The following is a 21,657-nucleotide window of genomic DNA, read 5'->3' as shown; positions in this document are numbered from 1 at the left end:
TTGGATCCAATATACCTTGGTTCCCTCTAAACTGAAAGGCAAGGAAGGGAAGAAATCCAGTGTCAGTGTAAAAGTGATTATTATGACCCAAGTGTATCTGCTTTCATCTGTGTTAGACATAAATTGATAATTCAATGTTAGACGGCGTTGGCCAGAATTTACATTGACTATTGTGCTTCACTTTGAGTACCTTCTGCTGTGAAAGTTAAAGGTGATAAAAGAATTCCTGAAGGAGAAGGGGGCAATAAAATGACTGGTACAGAGGGTGACGATATAACCGTAGTTGACAAGACTTGGACAATTTTCCTTGGCATTTTTAAAATCAAAAGAATTTATTAGGAATAACTTCAGTCATAAACTTCATGGTCTTAGAGATTGACATTTTTGATTATTTCCTTTTCAAGTATGTTGCATCAATGTGGGTTTAAAGGGTCATGGGTATTGTGTTTGGAAGGAGAGAGGGAGCGAAGCACTAAGGTTGTTGAATGAACATTGAAGACAGATGCACAACTAAAGTCTTAATTGTTCTGGTACCATTCTCACTCCTTGAAACATGGTGCATTTTGTATGTAGAGACACTGATAGAATCTTGTTTGAAAACAATTGTCACACATTTGGGCAGAGTAAAATAAAAGATCATAAAGAACTAATTAGTAAAGGAGACAATGAAGCTATAATATTTTTCTATAAACCCACTTGATTCCTTTAATACCGATTGAGAGAAAGGAAGCCTTATGGCTTTATTAAACCTGTATGTGACTCTTGCCCAAAAAAGAGTAATGCACTCCTAAGCAGTGGTAGAGATGACTTTGTAGCCCTACTTCAAAGAGGTGTCAGTACTCATCAGCTCAACAAGGGGCCACATATGGCAGTCTTGTCAAAAAAAAAATCTTTGGTCCTTGGGTAAATTACACATTACCTTGTAGTTGAATAAATGTTGGGAATTGTCTATGTTCATCAATGTAAACTCCAGTTTGCTTTTGTTTCCACGTGCAGGGAGACATCAGACTTGATTGCTTGCATTGCTGATCTCCAGTACAACCACCAGAAGCTCCAGGAGCACAATGCTAAGTTAAGGATGACCATTGATGCTACAGAAGAAAGTAACAATCGATTGATGGAGGAAAATGAAGAACTGCTCAGTCAGATAAAAAGGTGAAGGCAATGTGTTTTAGGGGCATTCCACATTAAAAACCATATTCTGACCTAACTGTGCTATTGATACATTATAGATATTTCCTGTATTTTACTCAGACTCCATGATGGTACTGAATTGTACTGTGTGCTATGAACTGCCTGTCTTCTCTTCTCCATCTAATTGGAGAAGCTCTATCTAACTGGATAGGAGATGTCCTATGTATACATGGTTGACTTAATAGACCTTTGAAGTGGTCTAGCATGCCTATCATATGTTCAGATGGCCTGGATTTTCTACTTTCTACAAACAACAAACTGTGCTCACTAACATTGGTATCACAAAAAAACTATCAATATTAGATTAGATTATGAGGACACGCAGTCCTCTTTTATTGTCATTTAGTAATGCATGCATTAAGCAATGATACAATGCTTTCCCAGAATGATATCACAGAAACACATGATAAACCGACTTAAAAACTGACAAAAACCACGTAATTATAACATATAGTTACAACAGTGCAAAGCAATACCATAATTTGATAAGAACAGACCATGGCACGGTAAAAGTCTCAGAGTCTCTAGAAGTCCCATCATCTCACACAGACAGTGAACCTTCAGCGCCGCCAACTTGCCGATGCAGCATCCTGGAAGCATCCGACCACAGTCCGACTCCGAGCACCATCTCTGCCGAGCGCTTCGACCCCAGCCCTGGCAACAGGCAATAGGCAAAGCCGAGGATTTGGGGCCTTCCCCTCCGGAGATTCTCGATCACACAGTAGTAGCGGCAGCGAAGCGGGTATTTCAGAAGTTTCTCCAGGTGTTCCTCCGTGCTTCTCATGGCTGTCTCCATCAAATCAGGATTGTGCACGGCTCGCCCTAGTTAACACATACAATATCATTCGGAATGGCCGTGCGCACTGCATCGTGCCACTATCTTCTCCTCCCTCCATTATTACCAGAATGGCTTGAGTGCATGTATACTAAATACATAATTAAACAATTCAAAGATTCAGAAGTTCAAGGTGCGTTTATTATCAAAGTATGTATGTAGAATACAACAACACTGTAATTCGTCTTCCCACAGACAGCCTCAAAACAAAGAAACACCATGGAACCTGTTCAAAACAACCATCACACGCCCATCACATACAAATAAAACCATCACACACACAACCAAACAACAAAAAATGAACGAATGGCACACTGAATATTAAGTATCAAATTAGAGTTCTTGAAACAGTCTAAGAATGTTCAGTTCTGATCAATTGTGCTGGATTTAAGGAAACATTTGCTAAGAGCTTGGCTATGGAGTCAAACGCAGGAAATGCGTTTCCTATGCAGGAAAACGGGCTCTTCCAGACAACTTGTTCCTACTGAGCTGCCTACCCTACCCCTGAGCTAGTCCTATTTGCCTGTGTTTGACCAACATCTTTCTGAACCTTTCCTGTTCATATAACTGCCCAAATGTCATACGTGTGCCTACTTCTAGCACTACCTCTGACAGTTCATTCCATATTTCTACCACCCTCAATGGGGAGGAAAAAATCGTACCTCTGAAGTCGCTTTTAAATCTTTTCCCTCTTGTTGTTAAACTTGTGCCCTTTAGTAGACTCTCCTCCTTGGTGCCAGGGGGGACTGTAGCCATCCCCCGCCCCCCTTATCTATGCCACTCGTGATTTTATAAACTTGGGTCTTCTCTCAGCCTCTTAAATTCCAGTGAAAACAGTCCCAACCTAACCAGTCCTCCTTTGAACTTAAACCCTTTAGCAACACCTTTGTTAATCTTTTCTGCACTATTTCTAATTTGTGCTAAGAAAGCAAATTTAAATAATTCATGACCTTGCATTACAATCGACCAAGTCCTTTCAAAATATCTGTTCTAATTGAGCATTGAACAATTGAAGTGTACACAGCAAAGCCCTACAAGCAGAAATATGATCAATTACATCTTTAAGTGTTGTTTGAGGGATAACTATTGGCTAGGTACTAGTTATCTTGTAAACAGTTCTGGGATCTTCGTTGGCTTGGCATCTCACCTGATACTGCCAAACCTCTCAACACTGCACTATATTGTCAGTGTGGGTCTTGGCTGGGTCTCTAGTCGTTTTCCACAACTCTTGACTTTGATGTGAGGATGGTTCTCCCTAAGTGATGCCTAGACATCTGACTGCTCATATCATCTCGTGTCACATAGGGTGTTTGCAGCTCAATATGGGGAATTCGAGATGGCTGTTTCCTGCTTTGTTTTCTGTTTTACGTTCTATTTTTAACTTCTGCAGTGCTCAACAGTCCATCTTAACAGAGAAGTCCTTGAAAGAAGGCCTGGAGGATATGAAGTTACAAGTATCTAACTTGGAAGAGACCAAAGAAAGACTAACCATCCAGAATAAACAGGCGGTAAGTCTAGTGTAGGACAGTCTGCCGGTGAGTTTAGTCCATGCCCTCTGTTGAATGTATGACATCCAATTTTTATGTTCATTCCAGGCAAAAGACAATCAATCCCTAATTCAGAAGATTGCTTCTCTTCAAGAAGAGGTGGGACCATTACCTCCTTATCTACTAGAATGTACCTCAGGCATTTTCAATTAAATTATGTTTTGGGTTGATTGGTACAAACCTTACCATCTGTATGAAAGAGCGATTGAGTTACTGGCTGTGAAGGAACAGTTCAAGGATCAACTTTATTCACCATATAGATTTACATGTATTAGGAATTTGCTGTGGCATGTTGCTGCAGTATGCAACACATAAACAGCATTCAATAATCATTAACAGGTAATGTTTCAGGTAGATAGCTTTTGATTTGCACGGGGAAAGGTGGGAGGTAAGTTGTAATGTGCAGGGAAAGCCACGGGTGGATCTGCTGGGTGGTAAATTAAATGCTGAAAGTGGTGATGCAGGTTGAAAGGACAAAGTGAGTCTGTAGGGGAAGTTTGAAGGGTGGCTCTTGCTTATCAGTGGTTCCTATATTAACTCTATACTTTCTGACTCTTTACTCGGTTACTGTATATACCCTCCTGTTGCCCTGCACCCTAACCTGACCCAGGGAGGTCAAACGCTCACTGTTTTAGGGAGGCAGCCAATGACATTGGTCCTTCACCTTGATCTGGTTGAAGAGGATTATAAACAGTGAGTTGTTTGTTATGCCTCCCCACTCGCTGTGAAAACGGAGATGCCTCTTTCTCCCTTACTAGGGAGAGAGAGAACCTGTGGTACGTCGAATGCCAGGTGAGCAAAGTAGTCTTTGGTGTAACTGCAAGTCTGTGTCTTTACTGTTGCTTTGCTCACATTTGTGTGCTCGGTGGTGGGTACCGATGCTTTTTTGCCAGTGGGGGGAAGCGGGGATTGTTGCTTGCTGCCGCTTATATGTGGGAAGGGGGAGCTGTGAGGGGGGGGACTTTGGGGTTCTAACATTTGACTGTCTTTCATCCTTTGGGGCACTCCTCCTTTCGTGGATGGTGATGAAGAGAAAGCTTTTCAGGATGTATATTGTATACATTTCTCCGACATTAAATGTACCTTTGAACCTTGAACCTTTGAAATATCCTTGTTAAAATTCTTCCCCAGTCCTTAAGCTATGCCTTCACTGTGTTGTACTATCCTGCAATGCAGATGATATAGAGATGTGTAAATGTCACTACATAGTTAACTACGGTGTGTAGGAGATGCTCTGAATGTTCTTTCGTGTGCTCCACCAGTGACAGTTGTCTTGGATGGTGGGTATTTAGTTATTATTGTTTGTCCTGTGTGAGGATGTAATGGTGATAAAGCAACACACATCAAAGTTGCTGGTGAACGCAGCAGGCCAGGCAGCATCTATGGGAAGAGGTACAGTCGACGTTTCGGGCCGAGACCCTTCGTCAGGACTAACTGAAAGAAGAGCTGGTAGTAAATACATGGTGTACACTGCATGAGAGATTGGTTGAAGCTGGGTAATGATGGTGTTTAGATTTTTTGAATATAAACACTTCAATCACTTAACTTGGTTATAGACCAGGTTCTGAACAATGGACAGCTTGCCATGGCAATCTCAGTAGTTGCCATGGATGATGGATGCCCCATTTCGACTACCCCGCAGAGTGTTATACGGCCAGCTACATCATGGTCGACGCTCAGCTGGAAGGCCGAAGAAGCGCTATAAGGATCAGATGAAGAATGCTTTACGGAAGTGCAAGATTAGACCCGAGGACCTGGAGGAGGTTGCTGCTGACCGTTGCACTTGTCGACAGCTGTGTAGGGATGGGGTTCGTATTCTGGAGATGGAAAGACAACAGAAGAGAGCCAGAAGAAGTGCAGCCATGGTTGCCACCACTACCATATATACATGTCCCACCTGCAATAGAGCTTGTGGGTCCAGGATAGGACTGTATAGTCATCAAAGATCTCACCGTTAAAGGAGTGGACGTCGTCATTGGATTTTGATGGATAACAGAAGAAGGGGTGGTGGGGTTGACTGTCACACTGCCTCTGTTATTATATCAGTGTCACCAACCATGGCTTGCGAGGCTACTGTTATGCATGATCCCCGGTCTAACAGCCACTCATGAAGCATGCTGGTTGGTGGCACACCATGCAAGTTCCCTGTGCCTTCATAGCAGTTGCATCTACTGCAGTCATCTTCTGACCTTTCTCCCCCCTCGCCTGGTCCATCTCTGCCCCCATAATACTGTCATGGGAAAGGTGATCCCACTATTAACCCAGATCCAAGATCTTCAGGTGGGCTGAGATCAAACCCTCCCTGAGCCTTTTCAGGAAGACTGAGTTATTCCACACAAGATGAATTACACTTGGAAGTTGCTCACAGCGTTAAGAGTGGGTAATGGGCCAGATTGTTTTTTCTCTTCTCTTCTCCCCACCACACTTAAAGCTGCAATACTTCTCTTCATTGCTGACTTTTCTGTCAGTCTGATTTTTTTTTAAATTTTCTGAACTTGCTTGTCTGTGGGGTGCATCTGGTGGATTTTGGTCATCTCCTCTGACTTGTGCCAGAGCTCTGTTTGCAGGATAGAATGAATGCAGATCGGTCAGTGCTCTGCTTCTCTCTGTCTCCGCCTGATGATCACTCCCAGCTTTCTACTGCCGTAAATGCTATCCTGGTCATTGAGAGGGAGCCTAAACTTGTTAAAGTACTGCAGTCTGAGTTGGAAACTGGGTGCAAGCATGGTCTTCCCCGGGCAGAGGTCCTCAGGAATATGATTACCATTAATATCCTTTATTGGCTTATTAGCTGATATTTTGTGAGCTCTGTCAAATCCCTCGTGCAACATAACGTCATTTACTGTAATTGCAGGAAAGCAGGTAACAGTGTTGGGACAAACCCAGCAGGCCAGGCAGCATCTATCTATGAAGAGGAATGAATAGTTGACTTTCGACGGCGGGGGGGGGGCGGGGTGACCTTTCATCAGGACTAAAAGCAATATTAATATTCATTTTGAGAGGACTACAATACAAAAGCAAAGATGTCTTGCTGAGGCTTAATAAGTCATTGGTCATACTGCACTTGGAGTATTGCGAGCAGTTTTTGGGCTTCTTATCCAAGAAAAGTTCTTCTGGCATTAGAGAGGGTCCAGAGGAGGTTCACAAGAATGATTCCTGGAATGAAGGGGTTAATGTATGAGGAGTGTTTGATGTCTCGGGGCCTGCACTTGCTGGTGTTTAGAAGAATGAGGGGTGAATACACTGCAACCTCAAATGCTGAAAGGCCTATGTGGAGACGATGTTTCCTATAGTTGGGGAGTTTAGGAGCAGAGGGCACAGCTTCAGAATTTGTGGATGTCCATTTAGGACAGATGAGGAAAAATTTCTTGAGCCAGAGGGTGATAGATCTGTGGAATTCATTGCAGGTCAGTTTATTGGTAAATTTAAGGTGGAGTTTGATAGGTTTTTGATTAATAAGGGCATCAAAGGTTGCAGCTGAAGGCTGGAGAATAGTGTAGAGAGGGACAGTAAATATCTGGAATGACAAGGCAAATTCAATGGGCCAAATGGCCTAACTCTGATCCCATGTCTTATGGACTCCATCCTGTCTTCCGGAGTCCAGAGTAGAGTTTCAGCCCAAAATGTCGACTGTTTATTCCTCTCCACAGATTCTGCCTGACCTGACTTCTTCCAGCACTTTGTGTTACTCTGGATTTCCAGCATCTGCTGAATCTCTTGTGCTTGTGTAGTGTCTGCAGGGTCTTTGGCTACTGCACAGAGCTGGTGGCCACACTGTCTGAAGTTGGTTGTGTTTGATAGCACAGTGATGAATTGAAATACTCTTAACTTTAACCGTTTATGCTAATGTATCATCATGTCACTGTATCACAAATTCCGTCAGATTTCAACCCAAGTTACTGTTATGGAAGAGCGAATATTTCCCTTCCACAAATAAGAATCCATGAACTGTACGTGCTGCAGACCAGAGGGCAGTTATTTGATCGCTGCCAATTACAAGTCCTTCCCACCTTCCTCAACCACAAGTTTGGACATAAAAAGTGAGGCTTAGTCTGACCTTCAACCAATCTGAGGAATTCATTGCCATACATGGCTGTGTACACCAAGTCATACGGTATACTTAAAGCGGAGATTGATAGTTTCTTGATTAGTAAATGCGGCAAAGGTTGGGGGGAGAAGACAGGTGAGCGGGGTTGAGGTGGATAATTTTGTGGCCTGTTCGGAATGGTGGAGCAGACTCTATAGGCCAAATGGTCCAATTCTGCTCCTGTGTCTTATGTTCAGCACAAAATGGGAAAGGATTCCTCTCAGTATGGAGGTTTCTCAATAACCATTTTCTCAAGGGTTGCAAGATCAAGCATTAAATGCTTGCTTTACCAGTGTCACAGACATGAGAATAATTTTAAAATCAACTAGATTGCATTTGAACCCAAATCTCGGAGGGGGTTAGATGTTGATTAATTTGCTAAACCATTTATATTTCATCTCCTTTTTGTTGTACTGTGAAAGCGTGCATTAACCTGTTTGGAGCAGAATAAATTATTGTGCGGTTAATAATATATCTGACTTTGTAAATGCACCATTTGACTTGTATTCAAATAAAGTTGGCATGTATACATGCAAGAATAGTTCTGAGTAAAAGTTAGATAATTGGTAGTGTGTTATTAGAGTACTGAGCTGGCTTTGTTGTTTGAGAGTCATTAGGTTACTGGCACTCTGTCAAATTTCATTGTGACATTTTGTTTAAGCTAGTGTTTTGAGATCAATTTTTTTTTTCCTCATTTATTCAGGCTAGAAGTAACTAATTCCACTCCCCCCCCCCCCTTTCTGGAAGCTGGAAGGAGCAATAAACGTTCCAAATTATTCCACGAGCAGGTTGATTTTAAGTTAAAATTCTCTTGAATTCAGATTACCGGATTCAAAATCACATTTTCTAAATTACTAGGTCAGCAGTGTTACTGCTCAGGCAAGCTTTCAAATGTGTCCAGATCTTACAGTTAGAGTGTGTGGGGTGGGAAGTGTGAGAGAATAGGGAAGAAGAGGGTTCCAAAATCCTCCCAAAAATAACACATGTCCAATAATTTTCAATGGAATTTGAAACTTCTCAAAACTGCTTGTCTGCATTCCTTTTTTTTAAAAAAAGGAAGTTGCAGCAATTGCATAAGTATTTTACCCCAACACTCTACAACAAAAATCCCAGAATTAATTGTGTAATAGCTGCTCTTTTCAAGATAAATTGAAAACAAAATGCCTCAAGGCAATTCTAAATAGAATTTTAAATCATTTGATGAGATTTGGGTTTATGGGAACTTGACTGAACCCTCTTTTATTCCCTTCCTACCCCATGTCTCTCTCTCTTCTCTTCCTGAGACCTAACAAGATTTCAAAGTTGGCCCATGTAGGTAACTGTGTTCCTTCCTAAAGGGTGTTGTTGTGTAGTGGTAACAATATGACCCTAACAATTCAGCGAATGTGGCTTTGAATCTGAATGAGTTAACTGACATCAACTATAAAATTATCCTTGTATTCCCTTATGATACTGTATAGGAGAAAGCCATTCAGCCTACTAAGCCTATGCAAACTCTCAGAACAAATCCCCACTTCATAAGATATTGATGCAGAATTAAACCATTTAGCCAGCTGAGTCCGCTCTAATCATGCCTGACTTTTTTTTCCTCCCACCTTCTCCCCATATCACTTAACCCCCTTACCGATCAGGAACCTATCAATCTCTGCCTTAAATACACCCAATGACTTGGCCTCCTCAGCCCTCTGTGGCAACCATGTTCACGGATTCGCCGCTCTCTGGCTGAAGAAAGACCTTATCTCATTTTTAAAGGGGATATTTCTTAATTCTGGATCTGTGCGCTCAGATCCTGGACTCTCCTACTAATGGACGTGGAGAGTGCTTCGTATGTCCACTCAATCCAGCCATTTCAGTATTCAGTAGATTTCAATAGGATTTGCCAATCCCCACCCTGCCCCCCAACCATCCTCCTGAACTCCAGGTACAAGCCCACAGGCATCCTCGGATGTGACGCCTTTAATTTCTGAGATCACTCTCAGCCTCCCTCTGGACCTCTACAAGACCAGCACACCCATTCCTGGATGTGGGGCCCAGAACTGCTCACGGTATGCCCTCATTTATTTCCTTCTTACTCCTTAACTCTTCTTGAAGTCTCCTTCCACCCACCTGCACCGGGGTAATTTATGGTGGTTATTTAACCCACCTGCCCGTAAACCTTTGGGACGTGTGATACAACCCACACAGTCCCAGTGAGAATGTGCATACTCCATGCTGACTTTCTAGGATCAACTTTATTTGCCATTTCTATTTGCATGTGTTAGGAACTTACTGTGGTGGGTTGGTCAGGGTGAGATATGCATTTATAAAGAATGATATAAAAATAAAGTTGAAGGTTAAAGTATGAATATAGAATAAAATGTGCATAAATACCAGCAAGAATTTACAATATAAACTGCATTATAAAAAGTAGGTTAGTATTTAGAGTGCAGTGATGGGGTTAATAGATAGAGGGGGTGGGGAGGCGCTCGTCAGAGCTGCCAGAGGGAAGAAACTTTAGATGATGTGAAGCTTTTGTTTTAATAGCTCTATAACACTTTTCAGAAGGAACACTTTGGAAAAGGTAGTTCATAGGGTGGGTAATGTCCACAATTATTTTCCTTCCCCCCTTCTTTGTCCTGGACACATGCAAGTCCTGACAGCACTGGTGGTCAGGATTGAATCTGCATCACTGGAACTGTGAAGAAATGGCTCTACTGCTTTCCTAAATGTTGTTTCATCATTACTGTGAAATTAAAAAAAAACACACCTAGTTCTGTTTAGAGCTGGGGTTCCCAACCTCTTGTATGCCATGGACCCCCACCATTTACCGAGCGGTCATTGGACCTCAGATTGGCAATCCCCGGTTTAGAGGGAACCTGGCCTTCCTACCCTACATGCCAGTCCTGTTCCTCACCAATGTGGTTAATTCTTGATTGGTCATTGGTGTCATGGAACACCCTTCCAGTTGAGAAAGGAAGAATAAAAGCTGATTTTAATAGAACTTGGGATGCAGTTGGAATTCTTTGGAACAAGAGGCAGAGGAGGATTAACTAGTGGCATAAGTATGTCCTTTAGCCCAGGGGTCAATAAGCACAGGGCGTGGATTTACAGACAGTAGGATGTAGGAACAAAATGAGACTGTTTGGCCCATTAAGTCATGTCTGGCTCATAGCTGATTTTTATTATCCCCTTCAACCCCATTCTCCGGCCTTCTCCTCATAACCATTGGCACCCTTTCCAATCAGAGACCTATCAACCTTCACCTTTAGCATAACCAATGACTTGTCCTCCACACCCATTTGTAGGAATGAATTCCACAGATTCACCACCCTCTGACTAAAGAAATTCCTCCTCATCTCTGTTGTAAAGGGACATCCTTATACTCTGAGGTTGTGCCCTCTGGTCCTGGACTCCACTACAGGAAACATTCTGTAGGGCTTTAAATATTCAATAAGATTAAATAAGAGACCCCTCATTCTTGTAAACACCACTGAGTACAGGGTCAGAGCCATCCGTTAGCCCTTTCATTCCGGGATCATTCTTGTGATTTGCCTCTGAAAGAATAGAAGGTAAAGGAGGATGAGATTTCCCGCTACCCAGATAGGGGTGGAAACAAACACTTCCATGTTTTAAATGTTCCATGTACTGTAGGACCTGTGACTCAGTAGTTCAAGTGGGAATTGCTTGCAGAACTTTGTAGCCAGCGAGAATGTGATGGGCTGAATGGTCACCTAACTATAAATGCTCTCCTTTTCCTTATTGCACCAGTCATTGCACACATCAGGTGGGGCTGAGTGGGGGATTAAATGCTTCTATCTGGTACATCTTGGTTCCTTAAGGTTGTTGTAGCTGGGGGGTGGATGTGCTTTCAATGGCATGTATCACAAATGGCCTCTGCCAATCAAATCCAGATCTCCTTCTTCATGTATGGCTTAGCTACTAAGCCTGGTGGGACAATTTCTAGTGACAGAAGAGAACAAACGCGGGTTACAGGTGCCTTAAAACCAGTTGCTTCAAGCAGATGGGGCTCTTCAGCCGTAGTTGGCAGCTCATCAAGGAGAGAGGAAACTGATCTCAAATCTCTGCTGCCTTGTGGCTATACCCACTCATGGGGAAGGCTTTGGGAGTAAACCCCGAGTAAATCTAGAGCTGGAGTCCTTAAGGCAGTCCTACATTGAGTTCAATGCTGACTGGCAACTCCTGCGATGAAACTATCAGTCTCTGCCATTCCTTTAGACTCATCAACTGCGTGGAGAACCTAAATGTTCCACCTCATCTTGAATGCATGTCCTCTTCAACAGGAGAAACGTAATTAACATAAAAAGAACAATTTTATAATCTCTTATCAGATCTCTGCTCAGCTTCCACTGCTACAGAGAAAACAAACCTATTCTGTCCAATTCCTCATAGCACATCTCCTCCAATCCAGATAGCAACCTGGTAAACTGCTGCACAGTCTCCAAGGCCTCTATATCCTTCCTATAATGGGGTTCCCATCGGGACCTGAGAAAGGAAACTTTCTTCAGCTTTCCCAGCTGAAAGCTACACTCTTCACCTTCTCCTCGCAACTCCCTACTAGCATCCATTGGGCTGTCAAGATCTAATGAATAGATTTAGCTGAGATATTTTTGGATAATACATTCCGCAGTTTGTGACTATTCTGTCAAGGAGAATCGGACTCTGATAGTCCTGTGCAGTACACAAACAAGCTTTTTGGACCATGATGTTGTACAAAACTGTATAAGCTAGTGATGCCTAATTATACTAACCCCTTCTGCCTGTACATGGCCCACTTCCTCCATTTTCTGCACATTCATATGGCCTCTTAAACACTCATTGTTTCTGCCTTCACTATCACTGACCCTGCCTGTACAATCCAGGCATCCAGCACTGTTTTAAAAATAAAACTTTGCCCTGAATCTTGGACTGCACCCCTTCTCCCAACTTAAAGACATTTTGAACCTGGGTAAAAAAAAATAAGTTTTGACGGCTTGTCGTGCCACGAGGACTTGCATGCATCAGTGATGCGATCGGTTGTTCATCTAGTGGCAGGGTCTCCCATGATGGACCAGTCTCAATTGAGGTGTCAGACTTAGACAAGCCACCCAACTGGGCAGCAGTTGTATCTACACTGAAGAAGGACCTGGCAATCTACTTCTGTATCTTGCTGCAAAATCCCCATGGGCAACTACTGTAAAACAGTATAAATATGATAGTGTTGGAAGGTAAGACTCCTAGGGTGGAAGACACTCAATAAACTGCTGGGGAAGAGCTGATGACCCTTCAGAGTAAGGCCAAGATGTATGATGCAGTTGAAGTAAATCCTTTGCGACCTTCAATTGCTGATGTTCCTGGGCATGAAATGAGGGTCAGGAGCTGCAAAGATATGTTGATTTTAGATACATGAAGCATACACAGTATGAACCAAGGAAAGCTGGAGATGGTGAAAGGTGAAATTAAACGCTTGCAAATTGACCTACTTGGAATCAGCGAGCTGAAGTCGACTGGTATGTAACACTTTCAGTCCGATCAATACTGGATATACAATGCAGGAAGAGACAAATTCAGGAGAAACTCTGTCACATTCATTGTCAAGAAGAAACTGGGTGGAGCTGTATTGAAATACAGTGCAGTCATCAATCGCCTAATCTCAATTTGTCTACAAAAAAAGACCTATCTACATAACCCTTGAACAAATATATGCACCAACAGCAGATGCAGAGGAAGATTAAGTTGGCCAGTTCTAAATCAACAAGTGCAGAATGAGTGATGGAACATGCAAACAAGATGTGCTGATAGTTATGTGAGATTGGAATGCAAAAGTTGAGAATGGAAAGGATGGTCAAGAAGTTGGGAAATATGGACTGGATATCAGAAATGATAGCAGACAACCTTTAGTCAACTTCTACAAAACTAGTAATTTGTTATCTCAAACACGTTTTTTCAATGACGAAAGCGCAGATTGTACGTTTGGACCTCTTCCAATGGATTAGATTAGATTACATTAGATTATGAGGACACGCAGCCCTCTTTTATTATCATTTAGTAATGCGTGCATTAAGAAATGATACAATGTTTTTCCAGAATGATATCACAGAAACACATGACAAACCGACTGGAAAAACTGACAAAAACCATATAATTATAACATACAGTTACAACAGTGCAAAGCAATACCATAATTTGATAAGAACAGACCATGGGCACGGTAAAAGTCTCAGTCTCTCGAAAGTCCCATCATTTCACGCGGACGGTGAACCTCCAGCGCCGCAAACTTGCCAATGCAGCATCCTGGAAGCATCTGACCACAGTCCGACTCCGAGTCTGTCCGAAAACTCCGAGTCTCTGACACTGAGCACCATCTCTGCCGAGCGCTTTGACCCCAGCCCCGGCAACAGGCAAAGCCGAGGATTTGGGGCCTTCCCCTCCGGAGATTCTCGATCGCACAGTGGCAGCGAAGCGGGCATTTCAGAAGTTTCTCCGGGTGATCCTCCATGCTTCTCACAGCTGTCTCCACCAAATCAAGATTATGCACGGCCCCTTAGTTAACACATATCGATATCATTCGGAACGGCCACGCGCACTGCATCGTGCCGCCATCTTCTCCCCCCTCCTCTCTGAAACACAGGATTACACAGAAACCAAATGGATTATATCTGCAGAAGTCAGTGATGGAAAAGGTCTACGATAGCGACAAAAACAAAACCTGCAGCTGACTGTGGCTCAGACCATGAACCACTAATATACAAGCTCAAAGTAAAGTTGAGGAAGTGCAGGCCTTTCACCAGAGTGCCAAAGTATGAGCTTCAAAATATTCCACCTGAATTCAAAGACAGCCTGAACAATCATTTCGCTGCTCTACACAACCGATAGGATATAGAGGGATTGTGGAGAAGTATCAAGAATGCTGTTCACAAAGAGTGTGAAAAAACTTTGCATAGAGTGAAAACGCAGAAGAGACCAAAATAGATGAGTGAAGACACTCTGACAACCACACAGGAAAGAAGAGAAGCCAAAGCCAAGGGGAAAAGGGTTGCAGTCGCCGTTCTCAATCGAGCTTTCCAGCATTCCACTAGTCGAGACAAAGAAAACTGCTGCAATGAAGAGTGAAGAAGTAGAAATAGAAAATAAGAAAGGAAAGACAACATCAGCCTTAAAGCTACGAGAACTGAAGAGTAAATTCCAGCCTCGCATGGGAATGCTGTAAGACACGCAAGGTGCCACGTTCAATGAATCTGAGAAGATCAAACAACGATGGAAGGAATACTGAGTCATTTTACCAGAAAGATCAACTGGATTAGGAGTATTATCCTATACCTTACAATCAGGAAATGACAGTGAGGAAGGAAGAAGTTGAAGCACAATTAAAAGCCCTACCAAAGAACAAAGTGTTGATGGAATTCCATTTGAAATGCAACACCAATCAGACACATCTGTTGCAATATTGACAACACTCTGCCAGCTCATCTGGAGGACAATGTCATGGCCAAGTGAATGGAGGAAATCAGTGATTTTTTTTTTAACCAGTGTTGAAGAAAGATGATCTGACAGTGTGAAAATCATCGTACGATCGCTCTCATTCCTCACGCCAGCAAGATTTTATTCAGAAAAGACGTCAGCCTTACTTAGGGCGGGAGTTTCCTGAAGTGCAAGCTGGTTTCGGGAAAGGAAGAGGAACAAGAGACATTGTAGATGTGAGATGGATTCTCAAAGACAAAAGAACACTGGAAGGACATCAAAATGTGCTTTATTGACTACAGCGAGGCCTTCTAACTGTGGATCATATTAAGACACGTGAGTATACTGGAACATTTGATCATGCTTATGTGCAATCTTTACAATAATAATGAAGCAGCTGTTCAAATGGAACAAGGAGAAACAATGGTTCAGCATCCATAAAGGGGTACAACAAGGTTGTATTCCTGCCCCCGCCCATTTAATTTGTACGCTGAACAAATCTCCAGAGAAGCAGGAGTGTTCGAGGAGAATTAAGGGATGAGAATTAGTGGCAGATTCATCAATAACCTTCGTTATGCTGATGACACGACAATACCGACCGAAAACGAAGAAGACCTGAAGCAACTGCTAACCAACATCAAGGAACATAGCTCCAAGATGGGTCTGCACCTTAACCTGAAGTCGACTAAGATTATGACTACTGACAGCACAACCAATTTCAATCTTGATAGAGAAAATTGAAGTGGTTGACAGTTTCAACTTGGTTCAATGATTAACACCGACACAGTAAGCAGTCAAGAAATCCAACGAAGAATCGCCCTTGCAGAGCAGCCATGAAGGATTTAAAGAAGATCCTTGAACAGGAACAAAGATTCAACTTGTGAAGGTGTTCTCAACGATATTACATGGATGGAAAAAGGATAGAAAGCCTATCGATGCCTTTGGACTGTGGTGCTGGAATTGTACTACAAGTCTCTTGGACCTCTCACAGAACAAGCAAATCGGTCCTCAACAAGATCAAACTTAGTCTGTCTCTGGAGGCTCAAATGACAAAGGCTCCACCTATTGTACTTGGGGCACTTCATGCGAAGAAAAAGCTCCCTGGAAAAGAATATCATGCTCGGCATCAGAAGGACAACAGAAGATAGGAAGGCCGTGAATCAGATTGATGACAGCTATGAACACAGTGTTATCAACAACGAGCCTCCTTTGCGAGGATTAAAACTCATTTACATCATCTATCCATAGGTCATGAGTCGATGGCATTCAATGACACTTAACAACAAAAGATATTAGCTATTTGCTCTTCCTGACTCTTTATTTTATAAACTTTAGTTTGGTTTCCCTTCACCTTCCACCTCTCCAGAGAAAATAACCCAAGTTTGACCAACCTGTAATGGGATAACCAATCCTGTAATGGGATGACCAAGTGTGGCCCAGCCAGAAATTTATAAAGCTGCAACTGTTTGTAATGAGAATAATCTTCTGTGCCTTTGTTTCAGAATCTAAGAAATATCGTTGACATTGACACCCTGCATGAGAAGATAGCCGTGCTCTCTGATGAAAAAACAGAATTGCAGGCAAGTCATTTTATGAGAATCTTAAATAGTGAAGGTGCTCTTTGTAGAACATAGAACAGTACAGACCCTTCAGCCCATGATGTTGTGCTGACCTATTAACCAACTCGAAGATCACTCTAACCCTTTCCTCCTACACAGCCCTCCATGTGTTTATCCAACAGCTTGTTCAATGTCCCTAACGTATCTGTCTCTACCACCACACCTGGCAGTTCATTCCAGGCACCTACTGCTCTCTGTGTAAAATAAAACTTGCCTCTGACATCCTATACTTTCCTCCAATTATCTTAAAATTATGTCCCTCATAGCTTTAGAAGAATGATGTTGGAAAGTCTTGCTGGTAAATCTGCATTTGCAATCTGACTTTTTGAAGAAAATGCTTATCCACCAAATTTGGGAATGAAAAGACCATTTAATGTTTTTTAGCATTTTGTTTGCCTCTCTTTCATGGTTTTCCTTCGTCCTAACCTCATTATACCATATTGTTCTAGATCTGGGATACCTGTGGGCTACATACGGACCTCCTCAAGTTTGTGACCCAGGTTCAATCTTGCGTCCTGTCCATGTGGAGTTTGTATGTCATCCCCATGACTCTGTGGACTCATGTGCTCCAGTTGCCTCCCATGTTTCCAAAGGCATGGGTTGGATGGCCACTATCAATTGTGTCTAGTTGGTAGTAGAGTTGATGGGTATGTGTGACAGAATGTAGCAGGGCTAATGGAGATTGGGATTCCTCTGGGAACTGGTATAGATCCATTAGACTGAATAGATTTCAGCTATGTTGTATTGCAGTAGGCAAATCAGAGTTGTGGGTTCTGTTAGTGCTCCAAAGATACAATGGAGAAAAGCTAGGTTGTTTCAAGTTCTGCTGAGGGAATGCTGCATTGCTGGAGAAAAAGTTGAGGTTAGTCTTGTGGTCTTACATAGCACCCCAGGATGCTTTAAGAAGATAACAGAACTATTTTCAGTGTCCTGCCAATGTTTATCCTGTCAATAAATCTGATTAAATTGCTGTTTGTAGGAGATTGCTGTGTATAAAAGCAAAACAGAGTACATAAGATAACAAATTATGGAAAGCTAGAGGATTAGGAAGCTTTTAAAAACCAACAGAAGATAACTTAAAAAATACAATAACAGAACAGATAAAATATGAAGGTAAACTTGCCACTAATATAAAAATAGATATCAAGAGCTTTTTTCCACATAGGAAGTGTAGTAGATAGCGTGGAAGGCTATCAAAGCTTGCTGGGGAACTGGGCCAGCTTGAAAAATGGCAGATAGAATTTAATGCAGGCAAATGCGAGGTGTTGCACTTTGAGAGGACTCACTGTCTACTGTTAACTGTTCTACTACACTCAGTGCTGTATCAGTGAGAGTAGAACAGAGCAATCAGGGAATATAGATCCATAATTCCCTGAAGGTGTAGATAGGGTCATAAGGAGTGTTTTTGGCACATTGCCCTTCATAAATCAAACTACTGAGTACAGGAGTTGGAATGTTTTATTGAAGTTGTTTAAGACATTGAGGCTTAATTTGGGGTATTGTGTGCAGTTCTGAACATCTACCTACAGGAAAGATGTCAATAAAATTGAAAGTGTGCAGAGAAAATCTAAGGATGTTGCCAGTCTTGAGTTATAAGGAACTGCTGAATAGGTTAGGGCTTTGTTCCCTAGAACGTAGGAGAATGAAGGAAGATTCGATAGATGTATACAAAATTGAGGGTTTAGAAGGGGTAAATGTAAGCAGGCTTCTTTCCATCGAGGTTGGGTGAGACTAGAACTAAAGGGTGAAATGTAAAACGTTTAAGATGACTGGGGGGATCTTCTCTCAGGGTGGTGACAATGGCACAAGTTGAAAGCAGAAATAGTGGATGCGGGTTCAATTTCACCACCTAAGAGAAATTTGGACAGGTACACGGAAGGATACAAGTGTGAGGTGTTCAGGTCAAAGGGACTAGGCAGAACAACAGTTCAGCACAGTCAAAATGGGCCGAAGGGCTGCTTCTGTGCTGAAGTGTTCTACGACTCCATATATAAAGAAAAAAAGGTGAGAATGGCGGTCGGACTGTTGGAAAATGATGCTGGAGAGATAGTAATGGGGAATGTAGAAATAGCGGACAAATTTAGTAAGTATTTAGAGTAATAGAAAAGTACAGCACAGAAACAGGCCCTTTGGCCCATCTAGTTTGCGTGTCAGCTTTCACTGGAAAACACTAGCGGTATGGCAGAAATTCAAGAGTTGGGGGGTAGGGCAAAAGAGTGTAGTTGTTATTAAGGAGCATTTGTTTGGGAAGTTGAAAGGTCTGGAGATAAGTCACCTGGACCAGATGGACTGTACCTGAGGGTTCTGAAGGAGTTAACTGAAGAGATTGTGGAGGTGTTGATAGTGATCTTCCAAGAATCGATAGATTCTGGAATGGTCCCGGAGGATTGGAAAATTGCAAATATCACTCCACTCTTCAAGTAGGGAGGGAGGCAAAAGACACAACATTATAGGCCAGTTAGCCTGACATAAGTGGTGGGTCAGATGCTGAATTTGGTAAGGATGAGTTTTCAGGGTATTTGGAGATGCATGATAAAATAGGCCGAGGTCAGCATGATTTCCTTAAGGGAAAATCTTGCCTGAAAAACCTGTTGGAATTCTTTGAAGAAATAACAGCAGGATAGACAGAGGAGATTCAATTATTTGGATGAAGGAATTGATAGCTTCCTGGCCAAGTTTGCAGATGACACCAAGATCAATCAAAGGCCAAGTAGTGTTGAGGAAGCAGGGAGTCTGCAGAAGGACTTAGATTGGGAGAATGACCAAAGAAGTGGCAGATGGAATATTGTGTAGGGACATGTATAGTCGTGCTCTTTCACAGAAGAAATAAAGAAAGCAAATTCAGAAATCAGAGGAGCATAGGGACTTGGGAGTGCTTGTGCAGGATTCCCTAAAGGTTAACTTTCAGGTTGAGTTGGTGGTGAAGAACGCAAATGCAATGTTAGCATTCATTCTGTGTGGTCTAGTATGTAAAAGCAAAAAACCTCAGCAATGCCTCCTTAAGTCCTTGGTCAGTCTGCATCTGGAGTATTGTGAGCAGTTTTGGGCCCCATATCTAAGAAAGGGTGTCCTAGCATTGCGAGAACCCAGAGGAGTTTATGAGAATGATTCCATGAATATTATAGTCAATGTATGAGAAAAGTTTGATAGCTCTGCATCTGTAATCACTAGAGTTTTGGGGAATGAAGGGGAGAATCTGATTGAAGCCTATTGAGTTAGACAGAGTTGACATGGAGAGGATGTTTCCTATCATGGAGGAGCCTAGGACCACAGGGCACAGCCTCAGAATAGAAGGATGTCCCTTTAGAACAGAGGTCCCCAACATTTTTTTATGCCATGGACCAATTCTTTAGAACATCTTAAAGGAGAAGGCAGGAGAATGGGGTTGAGAGAGAGAATAAAGTTGTCATGATAGAATGGTGGAGCAGACTTGATGGGCCAAATGGCCTAATTCTGCTCTTGTGCCTTATAATTTGATCCAGCTTTCTATTATAGCGGTGACTAGGTTGAAAAGACATGATAAAGTGCTTTAAACATTGGAAGGTGCCATATAAATGAAAGTGTTTATTGCCATCATCTAGTATTTCCAGTTAGGATTTCTTATTTTCAAAGTTGGGTTTCTGTTTTGGGGAGGAGATATCCAGGTCTCCACTCCTGTTTGCCAGCAGTCCTTCCAATTATAGGCTGAAATATTTTAGAGATTGCTACTCGCAGAAAAAAATGTGTAGTTTAAAAAAATCTGACATAGTCTTATACCCAAAATTCTAACAGTTCATTTTATATGATACTGAAATGCAAAGTTAATTTGCTTACTTTAAGAAAGGGTGCCTAAAGTTTGTTGTCATGTTGAGTTGGCTATTGCTTCATTCTCTGGTCATCTGAGGTTTGGATTTGGTCAGTCTTGTTAAAGAGAAAGATAAATTGCTAAATATTCCACTTCTGTTAGAGTTTGAGGGATAACTATTGGTCCAACTCTATCCCCTGAAGTAAAAGCAGCAGAATTTCTTATAAATGCCTTGCTGTTTCTTGCACAGTCAGCATCAAAATCCATTCTCATGCCCTCATTTCCACAAGATCCTGAGTGTGACTTTTGGATGTTGCTGATTCCCGTTGCAATCCGATCACAGGCGCTCTTTAGTGAATCACGTCTTCAAGTGTGGTGTGCCGATCTAGATTTGCAATTGGGTTCCTGACGTGGGAGTGACCTTTCTTTGGGGATGGGGGTAAGAAATGGATCAAACATATGACTAAGGGTAGAGATCAAAGTTTAAACCACTCAATAACATATAACAAAATGCAGTAAAGCTTCCAAAGCGAAGACTTGTAGGCATGGGATAACGCATCAGAGATGAAATTCTGTGTATCCTTCTGTCTCACCTACTTGAGAACACCTTCGTACAGTTGACCAGCATGTTACTGGAACATGCCAGGTCAAGCAGCATCTGTGAAGGAGAATAAACAATCAATGTTTCAAGTTGAGATCTTCCATCAGGTCAGGAAAAGGGGGGAAGAAACCAGAATAAGCTTGAGGGAGGGGAAGGAGTACAAGCTGCCAGGTGATAGGTGAGATTAGGTGCGGGGAAGGGTGGATAGGTGAGGCAATGAAGAGAGAATCTGGGAGGTGATGGGTGGAAAAGGTGTAAAGAGCTAAAGGAGGAGAGATCTGACGGGAGAGGAAAGTGGGCCATGGGAGAAATGGGTGAGAGGCACCGGAAGAAGATAATTGGCGAAAAGAGGAAAGAGGGGAGCCAGAATAGGAAACGGAAAAAGATGGGAGAAAATACCAGAAGTTAGAGAGATTGATATTCATGCAGTGAGGTTGGAGGCTACCCAAATGGAATATGAGATGTTGCTCCTCCAAACTGAGTATGGTTTTTTACAGGCACTATAACTTTGCCTACTTTATGTTTGCATCAATGAGATTTGTAACATTATAGT

At 42.3% G+C, this 21,657-nt stretch overlaps 1 protein-coding gene across 1 annotated transcript in view; it reads left to right on the top strand.

Annotated features, from left to right (window-relative positions):
• The window catches only part of lrmp (lymphoid-restricted membrane protein), a 238,326-nt gene that overhangs the window by 34,704 nt on the left and 181,965 nt on the right, over nt 1-21,657 (top strand). The window contains exons 6-8 of the mRNA XM_063072318.1: nt 997-1,155; nt 3,420-3,537; nt 3,625-3,675. Coding sequence (XP_062928388.1) covers nt 997-1,155; nt 3,420-3,537; nt 3,625-3,675 — 328 coding nt within the window. The remainder of the gene's footprint in view (nt 1-996; nt 1,156-3,419; nt 3,538-3,624; nt 3,676-21,657) is intronic.

This window comes from Mobula hypostoma, chromosome 20, assembly GCF_963921235.1.
Source record: "Mobula hypostoma chromosome 20, sMobHyp1.1, whole genome shotgun sequence".
In the NCBI taxonomy this organism is placed as follows: domain Eukaryota; kingdom Metazoa; phylum Chordata; class Chondrichthyes; order Myliobatiformes; family Myliobatidae; genus Mobula; species Mobula hypostoma.
The sequence above is the reverse complement of the archived record's forward strand: the minus strand, read 5'-3'. Positions and strand labels throughout refer to the sequence as shown.